Source organism: Rhinopithecus roxellana, chromosome 12 (genome assembly GCF_007565055.1).
Source record: "Rhinopithecus roxellana isolate Shanxi Qingling chromosome 12, ASM756505v1, whole genome shotgun sequence".
Taxonomy (NCBI): domain Eukaryota; kingdom Metazoa; phylum Chordata; class Mammalia; order Primates; family Cercopithecidae; genus Rhinopithecus; species Rhinopithecus roxellana.
In genome coordinates, this window is record NC_044560.1 from 123,829,775 (window position 1) to 123,849,384 (window position 19,610).

A 19,610-nucleotide genomic window follows, 5' to 3' on the forward strand; every position below is an offset into this window, starting at 1 on the left:
ATTTAAGTCTAAAGTTCAAAAGTTTCAATGGCATTTGGTGGAAAAATGTCGCTTTACCGTGTACTTCAGACTTCTTGTGCTAGTATTTTATTTTATTTTATTTTATTTTTTTATTTTTTTATTTTTTTAATAATATAATTTTTTTTTTTATTATACTTTAAGTTCTAGGGTACATGTGCATAACGTGCAGGTTTGTTACGTATGTATACTTATGCCATGTTGGTGTGCTGCACCCATCAACTCGTCAGCACCCATCAATTCATCATTTATATCATGTATAACTCCCCAATGCAATCCCTCCCTCCTCCCCCCTCCCCCCTCCCCATGATAGGCCCCAGTGCGTGATGTTCCCCTTCCCGAGTCCAAGTGATCTCATTGTTCAGTTCCCACCTATGAGTGAGAACATGCGGTGTTTGGTTTTCTCTTCTTGTGATAGTTTGCTAAGAATGATGGTTTCCAGCTGCATCCATGTCCCCACAAAGGACGCAAACTCATCCTTTTTTATGGCTGCATAGTATTCCATGGTGTTTATGTGCCACATTTTCTTAATCCAGTCTGTCACAGATGGACATTTGGGTTGATTCCAAGTCTTTGCTATTGTGAATAGTGCCGCAATAAACATACGTGTGCATGTGTCTTTGTAGTAGAATAATTTATAATCCTTTGGGTATATACCCAGTAGTGGGATGGCTGGGTCATATGGTACATCTAGTTCTAGATCCTTGAGGAATTGCCATACTGTTTTCCATAATGGTTGAACTAGTTTACAATCCCACCAACAGTGTAAAAGTGTTCCTATTTCTCCACATCCTCTCCAACACCTGTTGTTTCCTGACTTCTTAATGATTGCCATTCTAACTGGTGTGAGATGGTATCTCATTGTGGTTTTGATTTGCATTTCTCTGATGGCGAGTGACGATGAGCATTTTTTCATGTGTCTGTTGGCTGTATGAATATCTTCTTTTGAGAAATGTCTGTTCATATCCTTTCCCCACTTTTTGATGGGGTTGTTTGTTTTTTTCTTGTATATTTGTTTGAGTTCTTTGTAGATTCTGGATATTAGCCCTTTGTCAGATGAGTAGGTTGCAAAAATTTTCTCCCATTCTGTAGGTTGCCTATTCACTCTGATGGTAGTTTCTTTTGCTGTGCAAAAGCTCTTTAGTTTAATTAGATCCCATTTGTCAATTTTTGCTTTTGCTGCCGTTGCTTTTGGTGTTTTAGACATGAAGTCCTTGCCCATGCCTATGTCCTGAATGGTACTACCTAGATTTTCTTCTAGGGTTTTTATGGTATTAGGTCTAACATTTAAGTCTCTAATCCATCTTGAATTAATCTTCGTATAAGGGGTAAGGAAAGGATCCAGTTTCAGCTTTCTACTTATGGCTAGCCAATTTTCCCAGCACCATTTATTAAATAGGGAATCCTTTCCCCATTTCTTGTTTCTCTCAGGTTTGTCAAAGATCAGATGGCTGTAGATGTGCGGTATTATTTCTGAGGACTCTGTTCTGTTCCATTGGTCTATATCTCTGTTTTGGTACCAGTACCATGCTGTTTTGGTTACTGTAGCCTTGTAGTATAGTTTGAAGTCAGGTAGCGTGACGCCTCCAGCTTTGTCCTTTTGACTTAGGATTGTCTTGGCAATACGGGCTCTTTTTTGGTTCCATATGAACTTTAAAGCAGTTTTTTCCAATTCTGTGAAGAAACTCATTGGTAGCTTGATGGGGATGGCATTGAATCTATAAATAGCCTTGGGGAGTATGGCCATTTTCACGATATTGATTCTTCCTATCCATGAGCATGGTATGTTCTTCCATTTGTTTGTGTCCTCTTTTATTTCACTGAGCAGTGGTTTGTAGTTCTCCTTGAAGAGGTCCTTTACATCCCTTGTAAGCTGGATTCCTAGGTATTTTATTCTCTTTGAAGCAATTGTGAATGGAAGTTCATTCCTGATTTGGCTCTCTGCTTGTCTGTTACTGGTGTATAAGAATGCTTGTGATTTTTGCACATTAATTTTGTATCCTGAGACTTTGCTGAAGTTGCTTATCAGCTTAAGGAGATTTTGGGCTGAGACGATGGGGTTTTCTAAATATACAATCATGTCATCTGCAAACAGGGACAATTTGACTTCTTCTTTTCCTAACTGGATACCCTTGATTTCTTTCTCTTGCCTGATTGCCCTAGCCAGAACTTCCAACACTATGTTGAATAGGAGTGGTGAGAGAGGGCATCCCTGTCTTGTGCCAGTTTTCAAAGGGAATTTTTCCAGTTTTTGCCCATTCAGTGTGATATTAGCTGTGGGTTTGTCATAAATGGCTCTTATTATTTTGAGATACGTTCCATCAATACCGAATTTATTGAGCGTTTTTAGCATGAAGGGCTGTTGAATTTTGTCAAAAGCCTTTTCTGCATCTATTGAGACAATCATGTGGTTCTTGTCTTTGGTTCTGTTTATATGCTGGATTACGTTTATTGATTTGCGAATGTTGAACCAGCCTTGCATCCCAGGGATGAAGCCCACTTGATCATGGTGGATAAGCTTTTTGATGTGCTGCTGAATCCGGTTTGCCAGTATTTTATTGAGAATTTTTGCATCAATGTTCATCAGGGATATTGGTCTAAAATTCTCTTTTTTTGTTGTGTCTCTGCCAGGCTTTGGTATCAGGATGATGTTGGCCTCATAAAATGAGTTAGGGAGGATTCCCTCTTTTTCTATTGATTGGAATAGTTTCAGAAGGAATGGTACCAGCTCCTCCTTGTACCTCTGGTAGAATTCAGCTGTGAATCCATCTGGTCCTGGACTTTTTTTGGTGGGTAGGCTATTAATTGTTGCCTCAATTTCAGAGCCTGCTATTGGTCTATTCAGGGATTCAACTTCTTCCTGGTTTAGTCTTGGAAGAGTGTAAGTGTCCAGGAAATTATCCATTTCTTCTAGATTTTCTAGTTGATTTGCGTAGAGGCGTTTATAGTATTCTCTGATGGTAGTTTGTATTTCTGTGGGGTCAGTGGTGATATCCCCTTTATCATTTTTTATTGCATCTATTTGATTCCTCTCTCTTTTCTTCTTTATTAGCCTTGCTAGCGGTCTGTCAATTTTGTTGATCTTTTCAAAAAACCAACTCCTGGATTCATTGATTTTTTGGAGGGTTTTTTGTGTCTCTATCTCCTTCAGTTCGGCTCTGATCTTAGTTATTTCTTGCCTTCTGCTAGCTTTTGAATGTGTTTGCTCTTGCCTCTCTAGTTCTTTTAATTGTGATGTTAGAGTGTCAATTTTAGATCTTTCCTGCTTTCTCTTGTGGGCATTTAGTGCTATAAATTTCCCTCTACACACTGCTTTAAATGTGTCCCAGAGATTCTGGTATGTTGTATCTTTGTTCTCATTGGTTTCAAAGAACATCTTTATTTCTGCTTTCATTTCGTCATGTACCCAGTAGTCATTCAGGAGCAGGTTGTTCAGTTTCCATGTAGTTGAGCGGTTTTGATTGATTTTCTTAGTCCTGAGTTCTAGTTTGATTGCACTGTGGTCTGAGAGACAGTTTGTTATAATTTCTGTTCTTTTACATTTGCTGAGGAGTGCTTTACTTCCAATTATGTGGTCAATTTTGGAATAAGTGCGATGTGGTGCTGAGAAGAATGTATATTCTGTTGATTTGGGGTGGAGAGTTCTATAGATGTCTATTAGGTCTGCTTGGTGCAGAGATGAGTTCAATTCCTGGATATCCTTGTTAACTTTCTGTCTTGTTGATCTGTCTAAGGTTGACAGCGGAGTGTTGAAGTCTCCCATTATTATTGTATGGGAGTCTAAGTCTCTTTGTAAGTCCCTAAGGACTTGCTTTATGAATCTGGGTGCTCCTGTATTGGGTGCATATATATTTAGGAGAGTTAGCTCTTCCTGTTGAATTGATCCCTTTACCATTATGTAATGGCCTTCTTTGTCTCTTTTGATCTTTGATGGTTTAAAGTCTGTTTTATCAGAGACAAGGATTGCAACCCCTGCTTTTTTTTGTTCTCCATTTGCTTGGTAGATCTTCCTCCATCCCTTTATTTTGAGCCTATGTATGTCTCTGCATGTGAGATGGGTCTCCTGAATACAGCAGACTGATGGGTCTTGACTCTTTATCCAGTTTGCCAGTCTGTGTCTTTTAATTGGAGCATTTAGTCCATTAACATTTAAGGTTAATATTGTTATGTGTGAACTTGATCCTGCCATTATGATATTAACTGGTTAGTTTGCTCGTTAGTTGATGCAGTTTCTTCCTAGCCTCGATGGTCTTTACATTTTGGCATGTTTTTGCAATGGCTGGTACCGGTTGTTCCTTTCCATGTTTAGTGCTTCCTTCAGGGTCTCTTGTAAGGCAGGCCTGGTGGTGAGAAAATCTCTAAGCATTTGCTTATCTGTAAAGGATTTTATTTCTCCTTCACTTATGAAACTTAGTTTGGCTGGATATGAAATTCTGGGTTGAAAATTCTTTTCTTTAAGAACGTTGAATATTGGCCCCCACTCTCTTCTGGCTTGTAGAGTTTCTGCCGAGAGATCTGCTGTTAGTCTGATGGGCTTCCCTTTGTGGGTAACCCGACCTTTCTCTCTGGCTGCCCTTAAGATTTTTTCCTTCATTTCAACTTTGGTGAATCTGGCAATTATGTGTCTTGGAGTTGCTCTTCTGGAGGAGTATCTTTGTGGCGTTCTCTGTATTTCCTGAATTTGAATGTTGGCCTGCCCTACTAGGTTGGGGAAGTTCTCCTGGATGATTTCCTGAAGAGTGTTTTCCAACTTGGTTCCATTTTCCCCTCACTTTCAGGCACCCCAATCAGGCGTAGATTTGGTCTTTTTACGTAATCCCATACTTCTTGCAGGCTTTGCTCATTTCTTTTTCTTCTTTTTTCTTTTGGTTTCTCTTCTCGCTTCATTTCATTCATCTGATCCTCAATCGCTGATACTCTTTCTTCCAGTTGATCGAGTCGGTTACTGAAGCTTGTGCATTTGTCACGTATTTCTCGTGTCATGGTTTTCATCTCTGTCATTTCGTTTATGATCTTCTCTGCATTAATTAGTCTAGCTGTCAATTCTTCCACTCTTTTTTCAAGATTTTTAGTTTCTTTGCGCTGGGTACGTAATTCCTCCTTTAGCTCTGATAAGTTTGATGGACTGAAGCCTTCTTCTCTCCTCTCGTCCAAGTCATTCTCTGACCAGCTTTGATCCGTTGCTGGCGATGGGCTGCGCTCCTTTGCAGGGGGAGATGCGCTCTTATTTTTTGAATTTCCAGCTTTTCTGCCCTGCTTCTTCCCCATCTTTGTGGTTTTATCTGTCTCTGGTCTTTGATGGTGGTGACGTACTGATGGGGTTTTGGTATAGGTGTCCTTCCTGTTTGATAGTTTTCCTTCTGACAGTCAGAAGGACTGTCTGTTGGTCTGTTGGAGATTGCTTGAGGTCCACTCCAGACCCTGTTTGCCTGGGTATCAGCAGCAGAGGTTGCCGAAGATAGAATATTGCTGAACAGCGAGTGTACCTGTCTGATTCTTCCTTTGGAAGTTTCCTCTCAGGGGTGTACTCCACCCTGTGAGGTGTGGGGTGTCAGACTGCCCCTAGTGGGGGATTTCTCCCAGCTAGGCTACTCAGGGGTCAGGGACACACCTGAGCAGGCAGTCTGTCCGTTCTCAGATCTCAACCTCCGCGTTGGGAGATCCACGGCTCTCCCCAAAGCTGTCAGACAGAGTCGTTCGCGTCTGCACCGGCTCCCGCTACTTCCCCTGTTGGTCTTCAGCTGTGCGCTGTCCCCAGAGGTGGAGACTACAGAGACAGGCAGGCTTCCTTGAGCTGCTGTGAGCTCCACCCAGTTCGAGCTTCCCAGAGGCTTTGTTTACCTACTTAAGCCTCAGGAATGGCGGGCGCCCCTCCCCCAGCCTCGCTGCTGCCTTGCGGATAGATCGCGGCAGACTGCTGTGTTAGCAGTGAGGGAGGCTTCGTGGGCGTGGGACCCTCCCGGCCAGGTGTGGGATATATTCTGGTGTGCCTGTATGCTTACAGCGCAGTATTGGGGTGGGAGTTACCCGATTTTGCAGGTGTTGTGTGTCTCAGTTCCCCTGGCTAGGAAAACGGATCCCCTTCCCCCTTGCGCTTCCAGGTGAGGTGATGCCTCGCCCTGCTTCAGCTCTCGCTGGTCAGGCTGCAGCAGCTGACCAGCACCGATTGTCCGGCACTCCCTAGTGAGATGACCCCAGTACCTCAGTTGAAAATGCAGAAATCACCGGTGTTCTGTGTCACTCGCGCTGGGAGTTGGAGACTGGAGCTGTTCCTATTCGGCCATCTTCTGTGCTAGTATTTTAATATAGTCAGAAGAAACATCATTTTTTCATGTATCACTTTCTTTCCCTGTTGTCTTCAGGAACTGCATCGGGCAGCAGTTTGCCATGATTCAGTTAAAGGTGACCATTGCTTTGATTCTGCTCCACTTTAGAGTGACTCCAGACCCCACCAGGCCTCCTACTTTCTCCAACCATTTTATCCTCAAGCCCAAGAATGGGATGTATTTGCACCTGAAGAAGCTCTCTGAATGTTAGATCTCAGGGTACAATGATTAAATATACTTTGTTTTTAAGTTAAATTTACAGCTAATGATCCAAGCAGATAGAAAGGGATCAGTGTATGGTGGGAGGATTGGAGGTTGGTGGGATAGGGGTCTCTGCGAAGCTACACATGATCCAAAATCATTTCTAGGTACACAGTGTGTCAGCTAGATCTGTTTCTATATGACTTTGGGAGATCTTCAGATCTTTTCTGTTAAACTTTCATTACTGTTAATGCTATATACACCAATAGACTTTCCTATATTTTCTGTTGTTTTCAAAATAGTTTTCAGAATTATGCAAGTAATAAGTGCATGTATGCTCACTGTCAAAAATTCCCAACACTAGAAAAGCATGTAGAATAAAAATTTTAAATCTCACTTCACGTAGCCTAGATTCCATGCCCTGACCAATCCTACTGCTTTTCCTGAAAACAGAATAATTTGGTGTGCATTCTTTCAGGCTGTTTCCTATACATTTTATATGTAAAATATAGCAATGTGTTCATATAGATGTGATTATTCCTATATTGTTACTGATTTTTTCACTTAATAAATATTCACCTTATCCCTTATCATGGCTTTATGGTATTCTGTAGTATGAATGCACTATAATTTATTTAACTGTTTTCCTTATTGGGCATTTAAGTTATTTCTAGTTTTTTAAAAACATGTTTGTTGGCCATTTATGTTTATATTTGTTTTGTTCTCTGTGATTTGTCTGTACACTGTTTATGCTTGTTTTTCTGTGGAATTGCCTTTTTCTTATTGATTTTTATGAGTTCTTTATATATTGTGGATAATAATCCTTGATTATAACTATTTTTTGTAATTTTTCCCATTCTGTCACTTTTTATAAACAACTGTATTTATGATGTCTTTTACTATATAGAACCTTTTAAATTTTCATGAAGTAAGGTACTTACATTTTTTAAGGTTTCTGGGTTTTGAGCCCTGGATAAGAAAGCCTTTATCTGGAATATTATATATTCTGCATGTTTTCCTGGTGGTAATCTTGTACAGCCTACAGGGAAATGTCTTCATAATTTCCAAATTCATCACTCATTTGAGCCTAATCAGAAATTTAGACTTATCTTTAAGTGCAGGAGGAGGCCTTTGAAGGGCTTTCATCAGAGGTGAGATACGAGGTGAATTACATTTTAAGCAAGTTTTACATCCATTATACGGAGATTAAGTAAGTGCATTAGAAGGGGCAAGAGTGGTGGGGAAACAGGGAAACCAGTTAGGAAGCTGTTGCAATGTACAGAGGAGAGATGGTGGTGGCTTGGCAAGGGTGAAGTTGAAGGGAAATGAATGTGAAATGGATTTGGGTGGCATTTGGTAAAGAAGCTAGGACTCATTAATTGATTGGAAATAGGTGGTTAGGGACTGGGGGAAATCTAAGATTAGGAAGACTAACCAAAGATATCCTATTTGATTATAGGAACAATTTTGACAGTACTTGTGACTGGTTTGCTCTCACTATGCAGTCATCAATACTTTGCCTTGCTGGACATTTCGATTATGACTAAATCCTATAGTAAAAGTGGTGTAGGCCCCTGAGGCATCTAATAAGGAGAGAGGCTAAGTATGAGAAAGAAGGTAGCTTGTGAGACCAAGAATTACCTTAACCACATAGAAGAGTCGCCATGCTTAGTATGGCAAAACTCATATCCTGCCAAGAGTTTATGAGGGGATAGAGAGGATTCAGTTCTCAAAGGTAGTGGCCTCAAATACCCCATATAAAAATATCTGGCAGGGTTCAAATAACTGATATAGATCCTATTTTCCTGTTGCTTTCTCTGTGTCCATATGCACTATTTGGGAAGATAACTGTGTTAGCCTATTTTCACACCACTATAGAGATATTACCCAAGACTGGGTTATTTATAAAGAAAAGAGGTTTGACTCACAGTTCGGCATGGCTGGGGAGGCCTCAGGAAACTTACAACCATGGGAAAAGGGGAAGCAGGAACGTTTTACATGGCAGTAGGTGACAGAGCTAGCATTTGAAGAAGGAACCATCAAACACTTATAAAACCCTCAGGTCTCCGGGTACTCACTATCACAAGCACAGCATGGAGGAAACCACCTCCATGATCCAGTCACCTCTCTCCCTCCACACGTGGAGATTACAGGTCCTTCCCTCAACACATGGGGATTACAGTGAGATTTGGGTGGGGATACAGAGCCAAACCATATCAATCACCAATAATTGGGGGCAGCTTTCGCTGACCACCAGTTTAATTTGTAACCTATGTCCAGTGCTTTAGCATGGAGTAAGGGTAAGTGGAAGCCTACAGCCCCTATGGTCATGTGTGCTTGGTGCATTCTAGAACTTACAGCAGTAATTATATTTGTGGTGAGCCTTGCCATTTTCTTTATAAATTAACTCAGATGGCCTGCAGGAAATTTGAATGACTCTTGATTACTGAACTGTAAATGATGTGACACCCTTCCTAGTCAATCCTACCCTTTATACTGCTTCTATTTCAAAGGACACATCCCAGTCCATGTTTAAAACATAAGCTATTTGTGGCAAAGATGACTCAACGTCCCTTCAACATCCTTTCTCCACTCCTACAGAAATAGAAATGTTAGCTGAGCACGTGGTTGCCATAATTCCCTTCCTCTCTTTCAATGAGATGTGTCATGTGACTAAATTTTGAGCAGAACTGTGAGCAGAAGTGTGTGTACAACAGCCAGCTAATATCTTCAAAAGGAAAAGTGCATGCTTTCCCTTTCCCTTTTATCTCCTTCCCACTTTCGTAAAGGCAACTGGTGGCAGGAGCTAGAGCAGCTATCTTAGATCTTTCACTGAAAGCCGTATGTTGAAAAGAGCAGGACAACAGTGTAGAAAGAGCCTAGGTGCCAGGATGACCTTGTAGAGCAAACTACTTAACTACCTTTGGACCACCTAACTTCGAAAGGCATTTATGTAGGAGACAAATGAATTATTATCTTGTTGAAACTCCTCTATACAGGACCCTTTTGTTAAAGTAAGCTGTCAGCTGTTACTGGTGTGATCAGTGCTTTCTTTTCATTTCCTGTCTATCCTGATAATCAAGATCGGTTTGCTTTTACTTGGTACAAACAGTATATTTCTACTGTTTGTTTCAGGGCTGTTTAAAATAACAATGGAAAATTGCTGGACAATACCTATATTGTTATTGATTTTTTCACTTAATAAAAGTTATCTCATTCCTTATCATGGTTTCATGGTATTCTGTAATGTGAATGTACTATAATTTATTTAACTATTTTCCTTATTTAATATTTAAGTTACTTAAAATTTTAAAAACATTTGTTGGCCATTTATGTTTATCTTTGTGTTGTTCTCTGTGATTTATCTGTACACTGTCTTATGTTTGTTTTTCTATAGAGTTGTGTTTTTCTTGTTGATTTTTATGAGTTCTTTATATATTGTGGATAATAATCCTTGGTTATAACTCTTCTTTGTGATTTTTTCCCATTCTGTTACTTTTTATAAAAACCGTTAAGAGGTTCATGAGAAAAGAAAGGAGTAGTTTTCATTACCAAATATCCAGTAGTAAACCAGGAATAGAGGGGGTGGGCAAGCATCCTGAAGCAGCCACATAGGCTTGGACAAAATACTGTAACTCTCTTCTTGTTCCCTCAACTGGGAGCTGACACACAAGCAAAAAAGAGTGCTCAGTTTCTTGAATAGTAACCTTAAACTTTTTCCATAAAGTATAATATGTCCAACCAAGTTGCCAGTTATATCAATTGTCTTTTTTATTTTTTACCTTTTCTGAATCATAGACATTTTCCCAAATAGGAAGAATATCATGGATCTTCTCCAGAAACTTGTGCATGCTCCTAGCACCAACAATGTGTCTATGATTTCATGGCATTGGTCAACCGTGAACCCATGTCTAGACCCAACTGAGAGCCCTTCCTCTGCCTAAGTATTAAGAAATTTGGCAATGTCCCAGTCTAGTAATGGAGGCACCCATTAGCTCAGGAAGCAAGTCATTTCATTCTTAGGCAGCTGTCATTCACAAAAGTGTTTCAGAATACTGAACCCAAACCTTTCTTATGATTTTCACCCATTGGCACACTCAAAATTTCTTTATAAATTGATAGTTTTCAGAGTTCTTCTATTACTTTTATATAATTGAATCTGTACCACTCGCCTTGTGATGTATGTAGTATTACTATTACGCTCAATTCCAGATGAGTAAAGAGGAGTTCAATGAGATCAGGTGACATACCCAAGATCTCTTAGTCATTGAATAGCAGACCCAAAACTCTTGGAGCCTTGGCAACTATTTATGTATTTAGAGACAGTTCTGTCTTTCTAAGTCCCCAGTGTTTTGGGTCTATGGTGTTGGCAAGTCAGATGAAGGCTTTCACTAACATCCACTATCACAGAGTCAACATGCGGAGACCTGAGGGTGTTCATGGCAGTCACCCTGGAACCAACTGTCTTCTGCAGCTACTCCCACAAGCTAAATTTTAGAAAATTTGGGTTTTAGGGTTCAAGTCACATTTGATTTCAAATCCTGACTCCACTTCCTAGTGGCTGAATTATCTCCATGAGCTGTAGTTTTCTCCTGTCAAACTGACCATAGCAACACTTCCTTCATAATGTTACTGAGAAGATGAAAGGAGAGTTCTTATGTAAAGGCATAGTATAGTGTCTGTTACAGAGTAGAGATTCAATAAACTTTTGTTTCCTTATGGGAGTCTGAGACATATCCTTCTGGCTTTATTTCCATATTTGTGGTTTCCTGTGTTATTTGCTATTTGAAAACAGCATCTTTATTATTCTGATCTCTTTGGGGGCCAGGGAAATTTATCTTTCTATTGGTTTAGAAGATATCATGGACAACTGTGCTCTTTTCTGCATCCATAGAGACAAGAGAGTATCCCTTACCAGAAGGCATTGCCTTGATGCAATCTTTTGTCCAGTCTACCTAATTTTTTCAATTCCTAAAAGAAATTTTAAGTCTCTGGATTAGCATACATTTGAATGCTTAACATAATATTATAAAACATTTTAATGGAAATAATTCAATAGGAAAATAAAATAATCTAGAAAGAGTGTGTCAGTAAATGGGAAATCAATATTTAATTTTCAAAGATTCCATTCATGTGCGTTTCCGAAATGCAGGGCTGGGATGGGGAAAGAACAGGAAGAGCTGCTAGTGATTGGTAGACACAGGTTATTTTATGTATTTTTTAAAAGAAGATGAGATTTGTCTTCTTTACATGACATTCACTTTGGGGTCTGTAGTAGTAATTTATATGAATGCAACTCTTACATTTAAGGATCAGTGAGGAAAATGGAAACTGCAGTAGGTAGTTCAAACAGGAATATAACACAAGGAATTGTTTCTATAAGTGTTGGAAGACTGAAAAAGAAAAAAAAAAAAAAAGCAACTGTGCTCAGCTATCTAAGGAGGGCACCCTGCATGGCAGCAACAAAACCATAAACAAAAACAGAATGAATGTTATTAAAGTCAGGAAAACATTCACATCTTGGAGAAAGAGAGGGGGTTTGTGATGGGAAGGCAGGCATGAGGTGTTTAGCAGTGCTGGTAATATGCAATTTTTCTTTTAAACCAGGGTTGCAACTATATGGCTGTTTGTTAGACAACATTTTAAGCTGTACATCTGTTCCCTGTACTTTTTGAATGTGTTCTATGTTTCACCATTTTAAAAGTTTTTAAAACATGATCGGTTTGGTTTTATTAACACCATGAAATATGCAGCAGCTCAAGGATAATCATAATTGTGAGGTGGCAGTGTTTAAGGTTCAGAGATGGTGATAAGGAAGAGGGGTGTGAATTCTCTTTCATATCAAGTGATTGAACATCTTACTTGCAATCTAAGGTGGTAAAAGCTGGAGTCCTAAGAAGTCCATTTGCATCTTGGAGAAAGAGGGGTTTGTTATATTCCTGCCTTCCGTGACATAATGAAGGCAGGCAGACTATTCCTTCTGCAATTGTACCATTGCCTGAAGTGAGGAAAGGAATAAAATAGGGCATACTGAATACTGTGTGATTGACACAATGTTTTTCTATATAAAAACTAGTGATAATCTTTAAATAACATAGGACTCTAGCCTGCACACTTACCCTTCCAAATGCATACAGACTATCTCAATACACAATAACTCACTGATAACAGAAGAGAGAAATAATCAAATGTATAAGGAGAAAATTCAGGATGAAATAGGCATACGGATCTTACCAGGTAATAGAAGACCTATCCCCTAGGAGTTCCCTGATTTCATCTCAGCATCTCTGCTGATGCTCAGGGTACTTTGCCAAGCAGTAAAGGATCCAGGAGATAGCACTGGATGTGGTGTCATGTCCTGCAATCGTGAACGTTTTCACTTCAGCCTGGAGATCTGCTTCAGAGAAGTCTTTGGTGTTTTCGCTCTAAAAAATTACAGTGATGATCTTTATCCAAAGCTGGCTATGGATTGTTATCTTTTTCAATTGTAGCAATGATGATACAAAAAGTGTTTTAAATTCAAAATTAATACAACTAATTTGGCATATGTTTTTCTGTTTTACTTTTTTTCAAACCTTAACAGAACACCAGACGATGTAAAAAGAAATGACTCAACAGAATTCCACTGGCCAGAATAAATCGAGAGTCCCACTGACATTCATATTTTTTGATTTATTAATTCTACTTAAAGGAATAAACTCTAATAAAATGTTTAAAAATTGCACAAGAGATTTATGTACAAGAATGTTTAATACCATAGTCAAAAGAAGGGAAGATCGTAAGTGGCCAAAAATAGGCAAAGGTAAAATAAAGTATGGACCACCCATAAAATGAGACATTATGTAGTAACTAAAATTATGTCTTTGAATAACTTCTTAATGATAAGGGAAAAGCTCATGATTTAATATTAGGTGAAAAGAGCAGTATTAGAAATGTATTACATAGGTGTATGTGAGATAATAGTAATTTAAAAATATACAAGTTGAATAGACACAATATTGAAGGAAAATAGTAGTGTTACCAAATGGGATTGCGGGCAGTTTTAATTTCCTTTACTGTTTATTTAATTTTGTTTAACAATTAATGTGTACTATTTTTCCATGAACAATAGACAAGCCAAGAGCCAAATCATGAATGAGCTCCCATTCACAACTGCCACAAAAGAATAAAATATCTAGGAATATATCTAACAGGGGAAGTGAAGGACCTTTTCGAGAAGAACTACAAACCACTGCTCAAAGAAATCTGGGATGACACAAACAAGTGGGAAAACATTCCATGCTCTTGAGTAAGAAGAATCAATATCATGAACATGGCCATATTGCCCAAAGCAATTTATAGATTCAATGCTGTTCCCCTTAAAGTACTATGGAGATTCTTCATAGAATTAGAAAATCTTTTAAAATTCATATGGGACTGGGTGCAGTGGCTCACGCCTGTAATCCCAGCACTTTGGAAGGCCGAGGCGGGAGGATCACTTGAGGTCAGGAGTTCAAGACCAGCCTGGCCAACATGATGAAACCCCATCTCTACTAAAAATACAAAAATTAGCCAGGCATGATGACTGGCATCTGTAATCCCAGCTACTCAGGAGGCTGAGACACAAGAATCACCTGAACCCGGGAGGTGGAGGTTGCAGTGAGCCGGGAGCACACCACTGCACTCCAGCCTGGGCGACAGAGTGACAGTCAGTCTCAAAAAAAAAAAAAAAAAAAAAAAAAAATTCATATGGAAGCAAAAAGAGCCTGAATAGCCAACACAATCCTAAGAAAACAAACAAACAAACAAACAAAACAAAGCTGCAGGCCTCTTCAAGTTATACCACAAGACTACAGTAACTAAAAAAGCATGGTACTGGTGCAAGAACAGACACAGAGACCAATGGAACAGAATAGGGAACCCAGAAATAAGCCTGCACGCCTACAATCATCTGATCTTCAGCCAAGTCAACAATAACAAGCAATGGAAAAAGGATTCCCTATGTAACAAATCATGCTGGGAGAACTGACTAGTCATGTGGAAAAAATGGAAGCTTCCTTACATTATGTGCAAAAATCAACTCAAGATGGATTAAAGACTTAAACGTAAAACCCGAAACTATAAAAACCCCAGACAAAAATCTAGGCAATACCATTCAAGACAAAGGCGTGGGCAAAGACTTCATGACAAAGACGCCAAAAGCAATACCATTTGATCCAACGATCCCATGACTGGGTGTATACCCAGAGGAATACAAATCATTCTATTATAAAGATAGGTGCACACGTATGTTCACTGCAGCACTATTCACAATAGCAAAGACATGGAATCAACTTAAATGCCCATCAATAACAGACTGGATAAAGAAAATGTGGTACATAAACACCATGAAATACTATGCAGACATTAGAAGGAATGAGATCATGTTCTTTGCAGGGACATGGATAGAGCTAGAAGCCATTATTCTCAGAAAACTAACACAGGAAAAGAAAACCAAATACCACATGTTCTCACTTATAAGTGGGAGCTGAATGATGAGAACACATGGACACGTGGTGTAGGAACAACACACCTGGGGCCTGTTGGAGGGTGGGAGCTGGGAGGAGGAACAGCATCAAGAATAGCTGATGAGGCCAGGCACGGTGGCTCATGCCTGTAATCCCAGCACTTTGGGAGGTTGAGGTGGGCAGATCATTTGAGGTCAGGAGTTCGAGATCAGCCTGGCCAACATGGTGAAACCCGGTCTCTATTAAAAAAACAAAAATATTAGCCAGGCCTGGTGGCAATGCAACTCAAGTCCCTGCAACTCGGGAGGCTGAGGCAGGAGAATCGCTTGAACCCGGGAGGTGGAGTTTGCAGTGAGCCAAGATCGTGCCACTGTACTCCAGCCTGGGCAACAGAGTGAGGCTCCACTGGAAAAAAAAAAAAAAAAAGAGAGAGAGAGAATGAATGCTGGGCTTAATATCTAGATGATGGGATGATCTGTGCAGCAAACCACTATGGCACACATTTACCTATGTAACAAACTGCACATCCTGCACATGTACCCCTGAACTTAACAGTTGGAAATCAAAAAGAAAAAAGATACTAACTAAAAATAAAAACAATGTGTACTATTTTTTCTAATCAGAAAATGTGATTTTATTTTATTATTATTATTTTTAGAGTCGATGTCTTCCTCTGTCACACAGACTGGAGAGCAGTGGCATGATTGGCTTTGAATTCCTGTTCAAGTGATCCTCCCACCTCAGCCTCCAGAGTAGCTAGGCCTACAGGCACTGCTGCCACACCTGGATAATTTTTAAATTTTTTGTAGAGATGTGGTCTTGCTATGTTGCCTAGGCTTGTCTCAAACTCCTGGCCTCAAGTGACCCTCCTTCCTCTGTCTCCTGAGTCGCTGGATTACAGGTATGAGCCACCATGCTCAGCAGAAAATTAATTTTTTTTTTAACAAGTCATTAGTTCCTGGCAATTCCATTTCACTTCCAAATCCACCTCATTTTGCAGTGCCCTGTTCTTAGTACTTCTGATTTAGGAAGACTTGTGTTTCACATGATAAAGGTAGCCAACACAATGAAAGTTGAGTTCACAGAGTATTTATTTATTTTTGTTCCCTCACAGAGTGTTTGTTTATTTTTGTTCCCTCACATAATTCAGCACAATTAAATTCAGCAAATATTTATTGAACACTTGGAGATGATGAAGGAAAATTATGATGTGAACACCATGTTCACATGGTGCCATCTGGTACAATGGAAACGGCATGGGATTTGGACTGAACCAGAATTGTTAGTTTTAGGCATGTCATCTTGAGCAGCTGACTTCACTTTTTGAGCCACCATTTCTCTTCCTTAAATAAAGATATTTATAAATACCCCACAGGTTGTTATAATAAACGTTGAAGGTGCTTGGCACACAAGTTCTGCCTTTAGCAGTTAGGAGTAAAATGTCTTCCACAGCCAAATTTTAGTCTCAATATTGTCCCATCAGCAGGAAAATTGCCACTCGGTTCCTTTGTTCTTTTAAGGCATCTAGTCTGTTTCCCATTAAAATGGTACTTAGTAAGGGGATTCTAAGTTTGCAAGTTAACTGGAACCATTTTTCTAAGGTAAATGCAATTTGGCACATTGCCTCCATTAAAGGAGGCTTGTGCAAAAATGACACGGTCTCTCACTTTTGGGGGAGCCAGGCAGCTTACACAGGCGTAGGAAGGCAAAAGAGGAATTACACAAGGTGGATAAGCTAAGGTTGTGTGGGTCAAGCATCACTTAGTTCATCCAGTTCCATAGCTTGGAGGATCACGCCTTTAACCATAGGTGGCATATTTAACAGGGCGCCGGGACCCAAGAACCAGGGAGGGAAAACAGCCAGAAGGATGCTCCCCTGTCTTGTCCTCCACCCTGGGTCATATGGAAAGGAAGGAGACTAAAAGAACTCTCACATCTTTTTCTAGATGGGTAACAGGTCATCTTCAGCTTGCACCCCTCTGGAGTGCAGTCTGAAACACTGGAACTTCTTTAACCTCAGGACTTCAAGAAGAAAAGCAACTCATTTTCTTTTGCACAAGTGCATGGCATTTTTACTAAACCTTTGCAAACATTGTAAGATCAACCCAACTCTTTTAACAATCATATCAGGCCGGCCCAAAAAAGAATAGTTCCCCCAAATTAGAGAAGTAACCACCAGGGAAACTGTCTGAGGATTCCCATTACTTGGGGCCCCTTCAAGTTCCCTTCTCATTTAGGATCTTAGCCAAATAAATGGAGACTTAGGCCAATTCTCTGATGACCCTGATAGGTATATAGAGGCTTTCAAAACTTAACTCAGGTATTTCACCTCCCAGGGAGGGACGTTAGGCTGCTCCTAAACCCGACCCTCACAGCAGCTAAAAAGCAGGCAGCGCTGCAAGCAGCAGAGAATTTTGGAGATGATCAATATATATCCCTTATAATACACCAAAAGGGAAGAAAGCAGATAGGGAAAGTGAAGAAATAGCAAAAACACCATTCCAAATTGGGAGAGAGGCAATTCTGGTTAACAACTCTAATTGGAACCCCAATAACTCAGAAAATAAATGGAAAAGGAAGCGCTTTTTAATATGCATGTTAGAAGGTCTATGGAAAACCAGGGCCAACCCTCTCAATTACTCTAAACTGTCCATAATAGACCAGAAGTCAGATAAGAATTCTGTAGCCTTTATGGAAAGACTGAGAGAGGCTGTACTAGAACCCACCTCCTTATCCCCTAATTCAGTTGAGGGGCAGCTCATCCTGAAGGACAACTTCATTACACAGGTAGCTCCCAATATTAGAAGGAAAGTACAGAAGCAAGCTATAGGACCAGATAGCACCTTAGGGAGCCTCCTGAAGGTGGCCACTTCGGTCTTTTATAATAGGGACCGGGGGTGGCCCAAAAGAAAGAGAGAAAGCTCAGGAGAAGGACAGAGCCTCTAGCAACAGCTTTGCAGGCTTGCAACATCCAGGATCCCTGAGGTGCATCCACTAGTTGCTGTCGGTGTGGCAGGGCAGGGCATTTTAAGAAGGAATGCCCAGGCAGCAAGACGAAGCCAGCTGGACCCTGTCCAGCCTGTGGCGGAGATCACTGGAGATGGAACTGCCCCCGAGGTGGAGGCCACTGGGTTCAGGACCACTCTCACAGACGGTCCAGCAGGACTGATGGGTCCTGGGGCTCAAACGCCAGCTCCAGTGGCTCAAACTGCCATTACAGCACAGGAGCCCCGGGTGATTCTGGAAATTAAAGGAAGGAAAGCAGACCTCCTTCTAAACACTAGAGCCAGTCTCCTTCCTCCCCTCTAAATCCAGTCCTCCCGTCTTCCCATAGAACGACTGGAAGGGGCATCTCAGGAAAAACTCTATTCCAATATTTTTCTCAACCTTAGTTGCAGTTAGAAGAACCTATTGTGTACACGTGCTTCCAAACCATTGTCATAACTGCTCTATGAGTGAAAAAAAAAGCCTCCAAGTTGACCCTAGGAAATAGTTTAACTGTTTACACTCCACATGATGAGGCAGAATCACTGTCCTCTGGGGGAGCGCTTAGCTAACAAACAGCCAGTAAAGCAAGAAGTACATAAGGCAGGATAAGCAGTAGTCACTCTAAATAATGTCTCTCCCCAGGCACAAACAATTAAGTGAGCTAATAGCTCTTACAAGAGCACTTGAATTAAGCAAGGAAAGGCAGCTAACATTTATACCTACTCTAGGTATGCTTTCTTAGCTCTCCATGCTCATGCTGCCATTTAAAAGGAAGACCACCAATGGATCTCCTATAAAATATCACCACAAAACTAGCAGGTTATTATCCTCAGTTTTCCTTCCACGAGAAATAGGAGGGATGCACTGTAGGGGACATCAAAAGGGAACAAATAAGGTAGCCGAAGAAAATAGGTTAGCTGATCAGGCAGCTAAGTCAAAGGCAAGGAAGCCTCAGGGTATCAACATACTTCAAGCCCCTTCTAATTTAGGAAGGCTTCATAACAGAAATTAAGCCCCAGTGTTCCCCTGCAGAAATGAAATAGGCCACTTCTCAAGGGCATACTTTTCGGTTCTCAGGATGGTTACAGTCAGGATGGCAAACTCTGTTTTCCAGCCTCCAGCCAACGGAAAATCCTTAAAATCCTTTGCCAAGCTTTTCACTTGGGAAAGGACAAAAACTTATCAGTGTGCTCAGAGACTGTTTCAGGCAGGAAACCTCTCAACTGGTTAAGCACGTAAACTCTCTAGCTCACTTCCAATAGAAATTAACACAACCAGCGAGAACCAAATCCCAGGAAATAGAACCACCTTTATTTAACCCAGGAACTTTGGTATTGGTAAAAACTCTCAGCTCTGTCTCCTTCCCTACGTCAAGCTGGAAACGGCCCTACACTGTTCTTCTTTCAACCCCCTCAGCAGTAAAAGTTACAGGAATCAACTCCTGGATACATCACACTCAAGTCAAAGCCTGAAGAGCTGAGGGAGCAACCCCGACAGCTCAGAGGAATGTCATAAATATCAATGTGAAGAAATAGAGGATCGTAAGCTGAAAATCATAAAAGATAAGTAACTGAGTGAGGGCTACTCATCT

The 19,610-nt window shown here is 40.4% G+C and overlaps 1 protein-coding gene across 2 annotated transcripts in view; it reads left to right on the top strand.

Moving 5' to 3' along the window:
* LOC104662102 (cytochrome P450 4X1) overlaps positions 1-7,138 on the top strand; it is a 108,163-nt gene extending 101,025 nt beyond the window's left edge. For both annotated transcript variants that reach the window (XM_010362999.2, XM_010362997.2), the window contains exon 12: positions 6,381-7,138. In XM_010362999.2, coding sequence (XP_010361301.2) covers positions 6,381-6,555 — 175 coding nt within the window. In that variant the 3' untranslated portion in view covers positions 6,556-7,138. The remainder of the gene's footprint in view (positions 1-6,380) is intronic.
* Positions 7,139-19,610: the final 12,472 nt, after the last annotated feature.